The sequence below is a fragment of the Saimiri boliviensis genome, chromosome 11 (genome assembly GCF_048565385.1).
Source record: "Saimiri boliviensis isolate mSaiBol1 chromosome 11, mSaiBol1.pri, whole genome shotgun sequence".
NCBI lineage: Eukaryota > Metazoa > Chordata > Mammalia > Primates > Cebidae > Saimiri > Saimiri boliviensis.
This window is the reverse complement of record NC_133459.1, coordinates 63,634,001-63,649,686: the sequence shown is the minus strand read 5'-3', so window position 1 is coordinate 63,649,686 and position 15,686 is coordinate 63,634,001. Positions and strand designations below refer to the sequence as shown.

General features: G+C 44.6%; 1 protein-coding gene across 2 annotated transcripts in view; it reads right to left on the bottom strand.

The window, feature by feature from the left end:
- DNAJC6 (DnaJ heat shock protein family (Hsp40) member C6) overlaps positions 1-15,164 on the bottom strand; it is a 187,221-nt gene extending 172,057 nt beyond the window's left edge. Inside the window, exon 1 of one of the 2 annotated variants that reach the window (XM_074380965.1) lies at positions 15,061-15,164. In XM_074380965.1, the coding sequence (XP_074237066.1) occupies positions 15,061-15,085 (25 nt within the window). In that variant the 5' untranslated portion in view covers positions 15,086-15,164. Of the gene's footprint in view, positions 1-5,483; positions 5,660-15,060 lie in introns of those variants that run through there. The other variant, XM_074380964.1, reaches the window with a different exon arrangement.
- Between the last annotated feature and the right edge of the window lie 522 nt (positions 15,165-15,686).

Here is a 15,686-nt window from a genome sequence, read left to right as displayed (position 1 = left end):
CTGTAACCTACAAACTTTTCTATTTGAGTAAAATACGGTTCTCTGGAAAGGATAGAAGCATTTAGAGGGTTAATTTCAACTCAGCACAGCTTATTCATATTCCCATTTAGAAATCCTGGCATGATTAAGTATGTTTTTAAAGGCTGTTTAGACATTAAACCAACAAATAATTCATATCCAGAATATTTAAAGAATTTCTAAGTGGAGAAAGAAAAAAAAAAAAAACCACCAAGTTAAAGAAATGAGAAAGACATCAGTAGGCCTTTCACAAAGCTTCAGACAAGAATGGCCAATATTCATGTAAAAAGATAGTAGACTTCATTATTGGTCAAGAAAATTCAATATAAAACAACATGGAATACCATTTCACACCCATCAAATTAGCAAGCATTTAAAAGTCTGATCATATTCAGTAAGGAATCAGTTCTACTGGCAGAAACTGAATTAGCACAAATGTACAAAGGTCAACTTGGCAATGTCTCTCAAAATCAAATATTTATATGTATACTTTGATGCAGTAATTGCCCTTTTAGGTATTTATGCTATACTTATAGTGACAAATGTTCAGAGTGTAAATTTCAGAGTCATTCTCTTTGGAAACATACATGAATGGATGGAGTCTTTCATTCCAGACATATTTATTGAATGTCTGCTATGTTCAGGACACAGTGTTAGGATGAAAAGACGCCAGGAGTCCCTAGATGTTCCTTCTCCCCTACAGCCTCCTGATGAAAAAGAAGAAAGTGGCAGAAAGAAGGATGCTGCTGCAGAAGACTTTCTGGTTGACCCAGAAGGGTTAACTGCCCCAAGGAAGCCTTAGTTATGGTTGCTTCCCAGAGGGCATTGAACTTTTAACCATATTTTGAATGTGATCATACAGTTGAAAATCTAGACTAAGCATTAATCTAGACTAATAGTAGTCTAGACCAGGCGTCCCCAAACTTTTTACACAGGGGGCCAGTTCACTGTCCTTCAGTATGTGGTTGGAGGGCCACCACATACTGTGCTCCTCTCACTGACCACCAGTGAAAGAGGCGTCCCTTCCTGAAGTGCGGTGGGGGGCCGGATAAATGGCCTCAGCCGCGGGCCGTAGTTTGGGGACGCCTGGTCTAGACTATTATGAAAATCTAGATGATTATTAGTCTGTACTAACAATAGTATACTAATAGTAGCCTACAATTTCAGCCATATTAATATTATGGTTTCCTAATAATTTCTAGACTTTTCTAGGTTTTCTAGACTATTTTCTAAGAATAGTCTAGATTTTCAACCATATTAATATTAGGTTTTGTTTTATTAATATTAATATATAATATTAAACCTATTAATATAAATAATCAGTACTTTATGAAACTCTGTGTAGCAGAAGCATATTTAATCATCACAGTAACACGACATAGGAATTGTCGTCCCCATTTTTCAGATAATATATAACTCTGTTTTTGAAAGGCTACGGACCTTGTCTAATATCACACAGCTTATTAATGTACCACTTATTAGTGGCAGATTCAAATCATAGCCTGTCTGACATCAAAGCATATGATTCTAGATGCCCAAAGTGATGTTGACATCACCATAAGAAATTCAGGTTAACTTTTAAAAATCAAATAAAATTGAGTATAGATTTCTTTTACTGCATAATATTTATTCACTACTTCTCCCTTCCATGAGTATAGCTATTGAAACATGGTTTTTTCATGTGGGGAGGGAGATGTCACAGAAAGGATGCTGTACAGGTAAGCAGGCCTGAGTCTGCCACTCACGAGTCACATGACTTCTAGCATATCACTTAGTGTCTCTTGCTTCACCTTCTCTTAAGTATAAAGTGGGGGAGGCTGGGCATGGTGGCTCACGCCTGTAATCCCAACACTTTGAGAGGCCAAGGTGGGCAAATCATGAGGTCAAGAGATCGAGACCATCCTGGCCAACATGGTGAAACCTCATCTCTAAAATACAAAAATTAGCCGGATGTGGTGGCGTGTATTTGCAGTTTCAGTTACTTGGGAGGCTGAGGCAGGAGAATTGCTTTAAACCGAGAGGCAGAGGTTGCAGTAAGCTGAGACTGCAGCAATGCACACCAGCCTGGCAACAGAGCAAGACTCTGTCTCAAAAAAAAAAAAGGAAATAAATAACATCTGCCCCCTCTTCCAGGGATATTGTCAAGATCTAAACAAAATCCTGTAGTTGAACTATAAGAGGTAAAGTATCAAGGCCAGGCACAGTGGCTCACGCCTGTAATCTCAGCACATTAGGAGGCTAAGGCAGGCGGATCACAAGGTCAGGAGTTCAAGACCAGACTGGCCAACACGGTGAAACCCCCTCTCTACTAAAAAATACAAAAATTATCTGGGCATGGTGGCTTGTGCCTGTATTCCCAGCTACTTGGGGGGCTGAGGTAGGAGAATTGCTTGAACTGAGACCTGGGAGGTGGAGGTTGCAGTGAGCCAAGATTGTACCACGGCACTCCAGCCTGGGCTACAGAGCAAGACTCCATCTCAAAAAAAAAAAAGAAAAGAAAGGGCTGGGCGCGGTGGCTCACGCCTGTAATCCCAGCACTTTGGGAGGCCGAGGTGGGTGGATCACAAGGTCAAGAGATCGAGACCATCCTGGTCAATATGGTGAAACCCCATCTCTACTAAAAATACAAAAAAAAAAAATTAGCTGGGCATGGTGACGCATGCCTGTAATCCCAGCTACTCAGGAGGCTGAGGCAGGAGAATTGCCTGAACCCAGGAGGCGGAGGTTGCGGTGATCCGAGATCGTGCCATTGCACTCCGCCTGGGTAACAAGAGCAAAACTCCGTCTCAAAAAAAAAAAAAGAAAGAAAAAAGAAAAGAAAAGAAAGAGGTAAAGTATCATGTAACATTAGATATTATAATGGCTTTATCCATAAGATTTACGGGGTAAGGGGAAGATAAATAGCAGAGGAAGGTAGTGAGGAGCCAAGATCCTATCTAAGAAAAAAGAGGTGTGAGGTGGTGATGAGCTCTGGGAAGCTGTGAGTAAACTCTAGATCAGGCACAGAGAAGCAGCCATGGTTGTATATGCACTACAGATCTGGTTTTAAAATTATAAAACTAATTCAGGAACAGAAAACCAAACACTACTTGTTCTCACTTATAAGTCAGAGCTGAACAATGAGAACACATGGACACAGAAAGGGAAACAACACACACTGGGGCCCGTGGTGGTGAGGGCAGGGGAAAGAGAGTATCAGGAAAAATAGCTAATGCATGAAGGACTTAATAACTAAGTGATGGTTTGAGAGGTGCAGCAAACCACCATAGCACACCTTTACTTATGAACATCCTGCACATGTATCCCTGAACTTTAAAGATTTTAAAAATTAAAATAAAAATTATAAAACTAGAACACTTACTCTAACCCAAGTTACTATATTGGCAATATTCATTTATTCCTTTTTTGTAAGCATTCACAAAACATCTGGAATAACACAATACATGTAATTATCACTCAAGGAATACTTGTTGCAATCATCAATCGCATTCAAGCTCATGAAAAGAAGTGGTCAGCCTTCAGCCCTATTAAATTTCAGCAATAGTTCTGTTTGTTTGTTTGTTTGTTTGTTTGAGACAGAATCTCACTCTGTGGCCCAGGCTAGAGTGCAGTGGTACGTTCCAGACTCACTGAAGCCTCTGCCTCCTGGGTTCAAGCGATTCTCCTGCCTCAGCCTCCTGAGTAGCTCAGACTACAGGTGTACCCTATGCCACCACACCCAGTTAATTTTGTTTTTTTAGTAAAGATGGGTTTTCACCATGTTGACCAGGCTGGTCTCGAACTCCTGACCTTAAGTGATCTGCTCGCTTCAGCCTCCCAAAGTGCTGGGATTATAGGCGTGAGCTACTGCGCCCTGCCTCAGCAATAGTTCTTGATGATGTAGGAATTTAATTCGTGCGCTGACTTAAAAAAAGTAGAAACACATACTTGGAAGCCAGCAAGATGTCAAGGACAAGCTGCAGAGTCTCCCTAACTACCACCAATAGAAAAGCTTGTTTCTGATGCAATAAGTAAGTATTTCAAAGATAATTATTGCTGGTCATTTTCAAATTTATTTTTATAATGCTTACTATGTGCTAACACTTCATAACTACTAACTCGTTTAATTCATTAATTAATTTCATCCTCGAAACACCCAGGGTGTGTGCGGGGGACTATATCGATGGCAGGGTCCTGGTGCAGTCTGTCTCTGGCCTGCATCCGGTCGGCCATTTTAGAAATAAGGCATGTTAACCCCCCAGAAGGATGATCCTCAGATGATGGGAACAGACAAAAAGGACAAGACAAGACAAATTCATAAGCAGTATCTACACAGTACAAAGCCCTGCACTAAGCCCAGTGGGGAATGCAAAGATGAAATGGATAAGAACGTGGAATCTTACAGATGAACAGTGACAAACGCTCTACAGGTGACAAAATGCTAAAGGAGGGGTTACAGGTGGCAGGAACGCCAGAGAAGACTTCGGGGAGGAAACTGAATTTGTGCTAGTCTTGGCAGGTGGGTAGGAATCAGGCAGGCTGACATGCGGACATGGACATTGCAGACAGAAAAAAGCCGTGAGCCAGCAGATCATGTCACATCCCTGCTTAGCACACTTCAGTGTTTTCCCAGCTCCCGTAGAATAAAATCCTAACTCCTCCTCGTATTCTGTCCGGACCTCGATCTGGGCCCTGCATCCCTGACTTACCCCTTGCTCAGCTCGGGCACTCTGCCACTTGCTGTCTATTGCTCGGCTCCACGCTGGAGTAACTCCTAGTCAGGTCTCCGCTGACTTGCAATGCCTGGGAGAGGCCTCCCCAGTCCGCCTGCCACGGAAGCTCGGGCCCCCTGCCGTTTTTCCTCTCCCAGCAGTCTATTTGATTCCCTCCAACCACCCACAGCAATGTGTACCGAGCTTTCTCTGTTTTGCGTGTGTAACGTCTGTCTTCCTCTCTAGTAGTTCCACGAGCCGGTCGAGAAAAATTGTGGAATGAATGAATGAAGTGAGTCAGTGATTGGCTGTGAGTTGAGGCCCTGGCGAGGACAGGGCGGAGTGTGCTGAAAAATAGTTTCTCGTCCCGAGAGCTTCGGACATCGCCGCAGGCAGGTAGAAAGGAGGCGGGGACAGGGAGCCTCGGGGTCGGATTCGCTCCCCCAACGGGCACTGCATTGCAGGCGCCGGGCCAGGGGCCGGGGGCCGGGGGCGTGCAAACCTGAGTCAGGCTGCGCGGCGGCGCCACCCCGGCTTCCCCGCGTCCAGAGCCAAAGCAACGAGCAGGGGCTGGGGGAAAGGAGACCGCCGAGACCAGCCCCTGCGCTTCCCCAGCGGTCCCGTGCCCGCGGCCGAGGGTCGAGTCGGGGGTCGCCCAGTCATCCAGGCTCCCGGGCCCGGGAACGCGACCGGAGAGACCACCGAGGGCCGCCCCGCCGCCGCGGCGCCCCAGCCTGCGGGGAGCAGGTCCCAGCCGGCCGCGCCCACACTCACCCTGCGCCGCCTGGCGAGCCGATCGCGGCCTCCACAGCCGCCGGGTCGCCGTCCACGGCCGCCGCGAGGAAAACAGCTTCCGGCTCTTCTGGCCTCCCTTCTCAGTGGCGCCCATCGGTGCGCCGCGCCCTCCCCGCCGCCGCCGCCCGAGCCGAGCGCCACCGCTCGCAGCCGCCGCCGCGCGTCTGCCAGGTGCAGGGCCGCCGCCGGGAGACGCGCGCCGGGGGCGGAGCTCGAGGCGGGGGCCGCGGCTGGCGCCGACTGGGGAGGCTGCCCGGCCCGGCCCACTCGGCGGCGCCTGGCGCCCGGGGCGTGCGGGTGAGCGCTGGCTCGCGCCCCTCACTCGGGAGGCACCGTTGGCACCCTTAATTAACGCAGCGGTCCCGGGGGGCCGCGCGCCCGTTCTGTCTCCTTATTACAAACCATACACTCCACGCTCCGAGAGGGTAAGGCATCTGCCCAGAATCACAGAGCGCTAAAGAAATTCCAGAGCCCTGGTCTCTGACGGTGTTTGCTCACACCGTGCTACCGCCTCAGAATGAAACAACATCATGTTAGAAAGTGGTTTTAATATTGACAGCTATTCCTGTTTTCCTAATACAATAGAATCACTCGTGATTTTTTTTTTTTTTTTTTTTTTTTTTGAGAACCTGTTCTATGTCCAGCCACTTTTACACACATGTCATAAAACCTCATTGCAACCCCATGGTGTGGGAGGCGTTTCGCGTTTTCAAGATGAAATTGAAATGGCAGCAGTGAGGCTCTCCCACCCCATCCCCATGCCACCACTGATCTCTGTCGAGATTTTGCATGGAATTGGGAGAAACTGAGAGTAAGATCAAAACCAACGCCCTTGAACATGGCCTGGCTGCAATAATAATAGACAATATTTATAGAATGCTTTTCATATGCCAGATTTTACATACATCATTTTGTTTAACTCTCCAGCAATATTCGTGGGGCAGAAAAAACCTCCAAGCTCAACAGATGGGGAAACTGAGCATCAGAGAGTACAGGTTAGGTATCTAAAACCTCAATAAAGGTTTTATGTTAGATCAGATTATGAAATTGCCCTTTTTGTAGGCCCAAACAATATCAGACAAGAGCTTCTATAGGTGACCAAAATTAAAATCACCAATGGAGACCAGGCACGGTGGCTCACACCTATAATCCCAGCACTTTGGGAGGCCGAGGAGGTAGGATCGCCTGAGCCCAGGAGTTCAAGAGAAGCCTGCCTAACAAAGCGAAACACCAACTCTACCAAAAATGTGTATGTATGTGTATATACATATATTTATAAATATATAAATTGGCCAGGTGGGGCGGCACATGCCTGTAGTCCCAGCTACTCAGGAGACTGAGCTGGGAGGATCACCTCAACGAGGTGAGGCTGCAGTGAGCGGAGATGGCACCACTGCACTCCAGCCTGGGCGGCAGAGCCAGACTCTGTTTAAAAAAAAAAAAAATTCACCAATGGAGACGGGTGAAAATCGAATGCCTGCAGATGTGATATGCTGAGAAAGACACATCATCTATGGAGTATTCTGGCCAAAAAATGCACAGCATGAAGTTAATCATGGGGAAACATGAGATAAACCCAAAATGAGAAATATCCTATTAAAAGGAGCAGAAGGCCGGGCGCGGTGGCTCAAGCCTGTAATCCCAGCACTTTGGGAGGCCGATGCGGATGGATCACGAGGTCGAGAGATCGAGACCATCCTGGTCAACGTGGTGAAACCCCGTCTCTACTAAAAATACAAAAAATTAGCTGGGCATGGTGGCGCGTGCCTGTAATCCCAGCTGCTCAGGAGGCTGAGGCAGGAGAATTGCCTGAATTCAGGAGGCGGAGGTTGCGATGAGCCGAGATCACGCCATTGCACTCCAGCCTGGGTAACAAGAGCGACACTCTGTCTCAAAAAAAAAATAAAAAATAAAAAATAAATAAAAGGCGCAGAGAAGTGCTGTATTCTTCAAAAGTATCAATGCCGTAAAATAAGAAGAAAAGCTATGGAGATGTTCTGGATTAAAGGTGACCAGACTGGTCGCGGTGGCTCGCACCTGTAATCCCAGCACTTTGAAAGGTCGAGGGGGCGGATCACCTGAGGTCAGGAATTTGAGACCAGCCTGGCCAACATGGCAAAACCCCATCTCTATTAAAAAATACAAAAATTAGCTGGCGCAGTGGCAGGCACCTATAATCCCAGCTATTCAGGAGGCTGAGGCAGGAGAATGCTTGAACCAGGAAGTGGAGGTTGCAGTGAGCTGACATTGTGCCATAGCACTCCAGCCTGCTAGAAGGAGCAAGACTCTGTCTCAAAAAAAAGAAAAAAAGTGACCGAAGAGACATTGCAGCTAAATGCAATACCTGACTCTAGACTGAACACTGTTTTGTAGTTTTTTGGTTTTGTTTTTTAAGGCTCTAAAGCACATTACTGTATTAATTTTACTAAAAAAAAAAAAAAAAAAAGTTAGGCCGGGTGCAGTGGCTCAAGCCTGTAATCCCAGCACTTTGGGAGGCCGAGGCGGGTGGATCATGAGGTCAAGAGATCGAGACCATCCTGGTCAACACGGTGAAACCCCGTCTCTACTAACAATTCAAAAAATTAGCTGGGCATGGTGGCGCGTGCCTGTAATCCCAGCTACTCAGGAGGCTGAGGCAGGAGAATTGCCTGAACCCAGGAGGCGGAGGTTGTGGTGAGCCGAGATCGCGCTATTGCACTCCAGCCTGGGTAACAAGAGCGAAACTCTGTCTCAACAAAAAAAAAAAAAAAAAATTAAATATAGGTAGCAGATTACAGAAAAATGTTTATCAATAAAAAACGTGCTGACGTTGATAACTACACTGTAATTATGTAAGAAAATGGCCCTATTTTAAAAAAAATACACACTGAGGCCCCACATGGTGGTTTGGCCTGTAATCCCAGCACTTCGGGAGGCTGAGGTGGGCAGGTGGCTTGAACTCAAGAGTTCAAGACCAGCGTGGGCAATGTGGTGAAACCTTGTCTCTATTTTTTAAAATTGAAAACTATAAAAAAATTGCCGGGCGCGGTGGCTCAAGCCTGTAATCCCAGCACTTTGGGAGGCCGAGGCGGGCGGATCACGAGGTCAAGAGATCGAGACCATCCTGGTCAACATGGTGAAACCCCGTCTCTACTAAAAATACAAAAAATTAGCTGGGCATGGTGGCGCGTGCCTGTAATCCCAGCTACTCAGGAGGCTGAGGCAGGAGAATTGCCTGAACCCAGGGGGCGGAGGTTGCGGTGAGCCGAGATCGCGCCATTGCACTCTAGCCTGGGTAACAAGAGTGAAACTCTGTCTCACAAAAAAAAAAAAAAAAAAAAAAAAACCTATAAAAAAATTAAAAAAGAAAATACACACGAAGGTATTTAAGAATAAAGAGCCATGATGCATTTAACATGCCTTCGAGTAATTGAAGGGGGAAAAAAGTGTGTGTGTATATGTAAAATGAAATGAGAGGAATCACTCTACCCAAATTTGAAGGCTTCTATAAAGGTACAGTGTCAAAAACAGTGCAGGGTTGGCACAAGGATAGACACATACATCAATGGAACAGAATAAAGACCCAGAAATAGAATAGACCCACATAAATATGTCCAGCTAATTTTTGGCAAAGGATCAAAAGCAATCCAGTGGAAGAAACAGCTTTTTCAACAAACGATGCTGGAGCAATTGGACATCCATAGGCAAAAAAAAAAAAAAAGGAAAAAAGAAAAGATCCACGACCCAAACTTTATACCTTATACAAAAATCAAATCAAAATGGATTCCAGACTTAAATGTAAAACTATAAAACTTTTAGAAAGAAATAGGAGAAAAGTTTCTAATACCCAGTGCTATACAAAGAGTTCTTTGGCTTGTTACCAAAAGCACAATAAGAGGGAAAATTGAAAAGCTGGACCTTATCAAAATTATCCTTGCTCTGTAAAAGACCCTGTAAAGATGAAAAAGCCATATGGCCAACTGAAATCACATACCCAATAAAGAAGTATTTAAAATATGTAAAGAATTCTCAAAACCCAGCTTTAAAAAAACAAACAAACCAGGGATACAGCGGTTCACGCCTGTAATCCTGGTACTTTGGGAGGCCGAAGCGGGTGGATCACCTGAGGTCAGGAGTGCAAGACAAACCTGAACTCCCATCTCTACTAAAAATACAAAATTAGCTGGGCATGGTGGCGCATGCCTGTAGTCCCAGCTATTTTGGAGGCTGAAGCAGGAGAATTGTTTGTACCTGGGAGGTAGAGGTTGCAACGAGCCAAGATTGTGCTACTGCACTCCAACCTGGGCAATATAGTGAGACTCTGTCTCAAGAAAAAAAAAAAAACTAAAATGTGCAAAAGATATGAACACATATTTCTCTGAAGCAGATATGCAGATAACAAACATATGAAAAGAAATCCAACATCAGTAGCCATTAGGAAAATACAAATTACAGCCACAATGAGATATCACTACACACCTAACAGAATGAGGATACAGCAGAGAAACTGAATCACTCCTATATCGCTGGCAGGAATGTACAGCCACCCTGGAAAAGTTTGGCAGTTTCTTATAAAACTAAACACACAACTACCATACCATCCAGCGGTTGCACTCTTGGGTACTTATCACAGAAAAAAATGAAAACACACATAAACCTCCAAAAAGAATGCTCACAGTAGCTCTATTTGGTAATAGCCCAAAACTGGAAAGAACCCAGGCATCTTTTAATGGGTCAATGATTAAACAACCTGTGGTACATGCATACCACAGAATACTAGTGAGCAATAAAAAGTAACAAACTGTTGATACATGTAACACTCTCAGTGAACCTCCAAGGAATAATAAGTGAAAAAAGCCAGTCTCAAAAGGTTACATACTTTCATTTATATAACATTCTTAAAATGGCAAAATTATACAAATGGAGGACAAAATAGTAGTTGTCAGGGAGGAGCAGGGTGGATGTGGCTATAGAAGGGATTCTGTGTAGCTGGGCGTGGTGGCGCGTGCCTGTAATCCCAGCTACTCAGGAGGCTGAGGCAGGAGAATTGCCTGAACCCAGGAGGCGGAGGTTGTGGTGAGCCGAGATCGCGCCATTGCACTCCAGCCTGGGTAACAAGAGCGAAACTCTGTCTCAACAACAACAACAACAACAAAAAATTAAATATAGGTAGCAGATTACAGAAAAATGTTTATCAATAAAAAACGTGCTGACGTTGATAACTACACTGTAATTATGTAAGAAAATGGCCCTATTTTTAAAAAAATACACACTGAGGCCCCACGTGGTGGTTTGGCCTGTAATCCCAGCACTTCGGGAGGCTGAGGTGGGCAGGTGGCTTGAACTCAAGAGTTCAAGACCAGCGTGGGCAATGTGGTGAAACCTTGTCTCTATTTTTTAAAATTGAAAACTATAAAAAAATTTAAAAAGAAAATACACACGAAGGTATTTAAGAATAAAGAGCCATGATGCATTTAACATGCCTTCGAGTAATTGAAGGGGGAAAAAAGTGTGTGTGTATACGTAAAATGAAATGAGAGGAATCACTCTACCCAAATTTGAAGGCTTCTATAAAGGTACAGTGTCAAAAACAGTGCAGGGTTGGCACAAGGATAGACACATACATCAATGGAACAGAATAAAGACCCAGAAATAGAATAGACCCACATAAATATGTCCAGCTAATTTTTGGCAAAGGATCAAAAGCAATCCAGTGGAAGAAACAGCTTTTTCAACAAACGATGCTGGAGCAATTGGACATCCATAGGCAAAAAAAAAAAAAAAGGAAAAAAGAAAAGATCCACGACCCAAACTTTATACCTTATACAAAAATCAAATCAAAATGGATTCCAGACTTAAATGTAAAACTATAAAACTTTTAGAAAGAAATAGGAGAAAAGTTTCTAATACCCAGTGCTATACAAAGAGTTCTTTGGCTTGTTACCAAAAGCACAATAAGAGGGAAAATTGAAAAGCTGGACCTTATCAAAATTATCCTTGCTCTGTAAAAGACCCTGTAAAGATGAAAAAGCCATATGGCCAACTGAAATCACATACCCAATAAAGAAGTATTTAAAATATGTAAAGAATTCTCAAAACCCAGCTTTAAAAAAACAAACAAACCAGGGATACAGCGGTTCACGCCTGTAATCCTGGTACTTTGGGAGGCCGAAGCGGGTGGATCACCTGAGGTCAGGAGTGCAAGACAAACCTGAACTCCCATCTCTACTAAAAATACAAAATTAGCTGGGCATGGTGGCGCATGCCTGTAGTCCCAGCTATTTTGGAGGCTGAAGCAGGAGAATTGTTTGTACCTGGGAGGTAGAGGTTGCAACGAGCCAAGATTGTGCTACTGCACTCCAACCTGGGCAATATAGTGAGACTCTGTCTCAAGAAAAAAAAAAAAACTAAAATGTGCAAAAGATATGAACACATATTTCTCTGAAGCAGATATGCAGATAACAAACATATGAAAAGAAATCCAACATCAGTAGCCATTAGGAAAATACAAATTACAGCCACAATGAGATATCACTACACACCTAACAGAATGAGGATACAGCAGAGAAACTGAATCACTCCTATATCGCTGGCAGGAATGTACAGCCACCCTGGAAAAGTTTGGCAGTTTCTTATAAAACTAAACACACAACTACCATACCATCCAGCGGTTGCACTCTTGGGTACTTATCACAGAAAAAAATGAAAACACACATAAACCTCCAAAAAGAATGCTCACAGTAGCTCTATTTGGTAATAGCCCAAAACTGGAAAGAACCCAGGCATCTTTTAATGGGTCAATGATTAAACAACCTGTGGTACATGCATACCACGGAATACTAGTGAGCAATAAAAAGTAACAAACTGTTGATACATGTAACACTCTCAGTGAACCTCCAAGGAATAATAAGTGAAAAAAGCCAGTCTCAAAAGGTTACATACTTTCATTTATATAACATTCTTAAAATGGCAAAATTATACAAATGGAGGACAAAATAGTAGTTGTCAGGGAGGAGCAGGGTGGATGTGGCTATAGAAGGGATTCTGTGTAGCTGGGCATGGTGGCGCGTGCCTGTAATCCCAGCTTCTCGGGAGGCTGAGGTAGGAGAATTGCCTGAACCCAGGAGGCAGAGGTTGCGGTGAGCCGACACCGTGCCACTGCACTCCAGCCTGGGTAACAAGAGCAAAACTCCATCTCAAAAAAGAAAAAAAAAAAAAGAAGAAGGGATTCTGTGGTGATGAAAGTGTTCTGTGTCTTTACTGTATCAATGTCAACATATTAGTTATTATATTAGATTATACTTTTGCACAATGTTTCTATTAGGAGAAAATGGGATCTCTCTATATTATCCCTTACAACTACGTATCGATCTACAATTATCTCGAAACAAAACATTCAAAATTTTTTAGGTTGCATATCAGCAATTTTGTATAGTTCAATTAAATATTTAAAATTCAGCTGAGTCACAATTCAACCTAGGCTCATGATTTCATGACTACATTGAACTTCCTCACTCCCTCTTGCTCACTCAATGAGGCCAAAGACCATCTGCTAAGTCTCAGGGTAGAGGTATGGAGGATTCAAAGAGGTGACAGTAGCGTGAAGCCCCAGGTCTGTTGGGAAGAGCTAAATTACTCTCCCAGTTCAGAGTGAAGCCCTTAGTGGTCTAGATAAGTAATACTCTATAATAAATTTTAGACACAGTAGCTGATGCCTATAATCCCAGCACTTTGGGAGGCCAAGGTGGAAGGATTGCTTGAGCCCAGGAGTTCAAGACCAGCCTGGGCAACATAGTGAGCCCTTATTTCTACAAAAAAAAAAGAAAGAAAGAAAGAAAGAAAAATCAAAACATTAGCCCAGCGCAGTGGCATGCTTTTGTGTTCCCGGCTACTTGGGAGGATTGCTTGAGCCTGGGAGGTTGAGACTGCAGGAAGCCATGATCATGGCACTGCTCTCCAGCCGGGGAGTTTTTGAGACACAGCAAGACCCTGCCTCAAAAAAACAACAACATGGGCCGGGTGCGATGGCTCACGCCTGTAATCCCAGCACTTTGGGAGGTCGAGGTAGGTGGATCACGAGGTCAAGAGATCCAGATCATCCTGGCCAACAACGTGAAACCCCGTCTCTACTAAAAATACAAAAATTAGCTGGGCCTGGTGGTGCATGCCTGTAATCCCAGCTACTCAGGAGGCTGAGGCAGGAGAATTGCTTGAACCCAGGAGGCGGAGGTTGCGGTGAGCCGAGATCGTGCCACTGCACTCCAGCCTGGGTAACAAGAGTGAAACTCCATCTCAAAAAAAGAAACAAACAAACAAACAAAAAAAAACAACGTAAGACAGAGAAACAGAGAGAGAGAGAAGAAAAAAAAATGGAAAAAAACCATTTTATTCTTTCTGTAATTCAGAAGAATTGGAAGCTGGCCCAGTGTGGTGGCTCACACCTGAAATCCCAGCACTTTGGGAGACGAAGGCCGGCAGATTGTCTGAGGTCAGGAATTTGAGACTAGCCTGGCCAGCATGGCAAAAGCCCATCTCTACTAAAAACAAACAAACGAAAAAAATTAGGGGGCCATGGTGGTGTGCATCTGTAGTCCCGGCTACTTGGGTAGCTGAGACATGAGAATCACTTGATCCTGGAAGGGGGAGGTTGCAGTGAGCCCAGATTGCACCACTACACTCCAGCCTGGGTGACAGAGCAAGATTCTGTCTCAAAAAAAAAAAAAAAAAAAAAGAAGAAGAAGAAGAAAAAGAAAAAGAACAGAAAGCTGTAAATATGAAATGAAGAAGAAAACTGAGAAGAAAGCAGAAATTGAGAGATGTCCTCTCTCTTTAGCAGCAATAAGCTGCTTTCTTCCACAGCAGCTCTCCCTCTCCCTGGCACTCAGACTGAAGAAACAGGTGTTTAGAAGAAGTGATCTTGGCTGGGTGCGGCGGCTCACTTGTAATCCCAACACTTTGGGAGGCTGAGGCAGGCGGCTCACTAGAGGTCAGGAATTTGAGATCGGCCTGGCCAACATGGTGAAAATCCCTCTCTACTGAAAATACAAAAATTAGCCAGGCATGGTGGTACACGCCTGTAATCCCAGCTGCTCAGGAGGCTGAGCAGGAGAATTGGTTGAAGGCAGAGGTTGTAGAGAGTTAAGATCACGCCACTGCACTCCAGCCTGGGCAACAGAGAGAGACCCTGTCTCAGAAAAAAAAAAAAAAAGTGATCTAATTAGCAAAGCTATTCAGGAATGGTGATCATGGGCCACCAAATAATACCCTAAATGAGGGTTGCCCTCTGTCCTGGGACTTTTTTTTTTACCTGGCCTCAGGGTTAAGACACTTAGAAATCGAGTCCTGGTTAACCAAACTATCTGTGAAAGACTAGTTATTTCCCTTCTCCTCCTGGCTTACTGCTTGGCCACCAACACCACTACTCACTCCCATTAGTGGAGGGAGCTTAACCAGATGACCAAGAAGTTCCCTTCCAGGGCCTCTCACCATCCTTCCCTGTGCGTCCTGACTCTCACCGACTGGTTTTGAAACAGTGCTAAGTGTTAATAGCCCCACTGGGAGTGGCTTAGAGACTCACCTTTTATTCCACTGTCCTGGCACATCCAGCGGATTGAAACAGCTCCTTGGAGAGGCTCCCTTGCTCACTGCTTAGACTTCACCGGCCAGACAAAGATGCAAGGGACATTCTTTGGCTTGCCCTTTTAGTCCAAACATCACATGATTTTACGGCACTCTTCCAACTGGAGCTGAAGAAAGACCAGAAGTCTCTGACTCCCACAGTCACTGTTTGCTCCAGGCAGATCCAGTGGCGGGCTTTGCCACAGTCCCTGAAGTCCATGGGAAAAGAATGTGGTCTGAGAGAAGATCTTCCTCCAAGTGGAAACACCCAAGTGCCTGAGGCACATTCATGAGCATGAGGAACACGGAATTTCTTTTCAAATGTCGAAAATGCAAACGAAGTAAGCCTACTTATTCGTGCATCTGGCTCACTGGGCGTGGAGAAAAACAAAAAGGCGGAAAAAAAAGTCCTGAATTCCATGCATGTCACTGTGTTTACAAAGCTAGGTCAAGAAATATGAATATGACAGCACTTAAAGTCAATGGGACACAAGATTCGTGTGTGTGCATGCATGCATATGCAGGCATGTGTGTGTGGTGTGAGTGGAGGATCGTAGGAAGGACCTAGACTTTTCAGCTAAACAC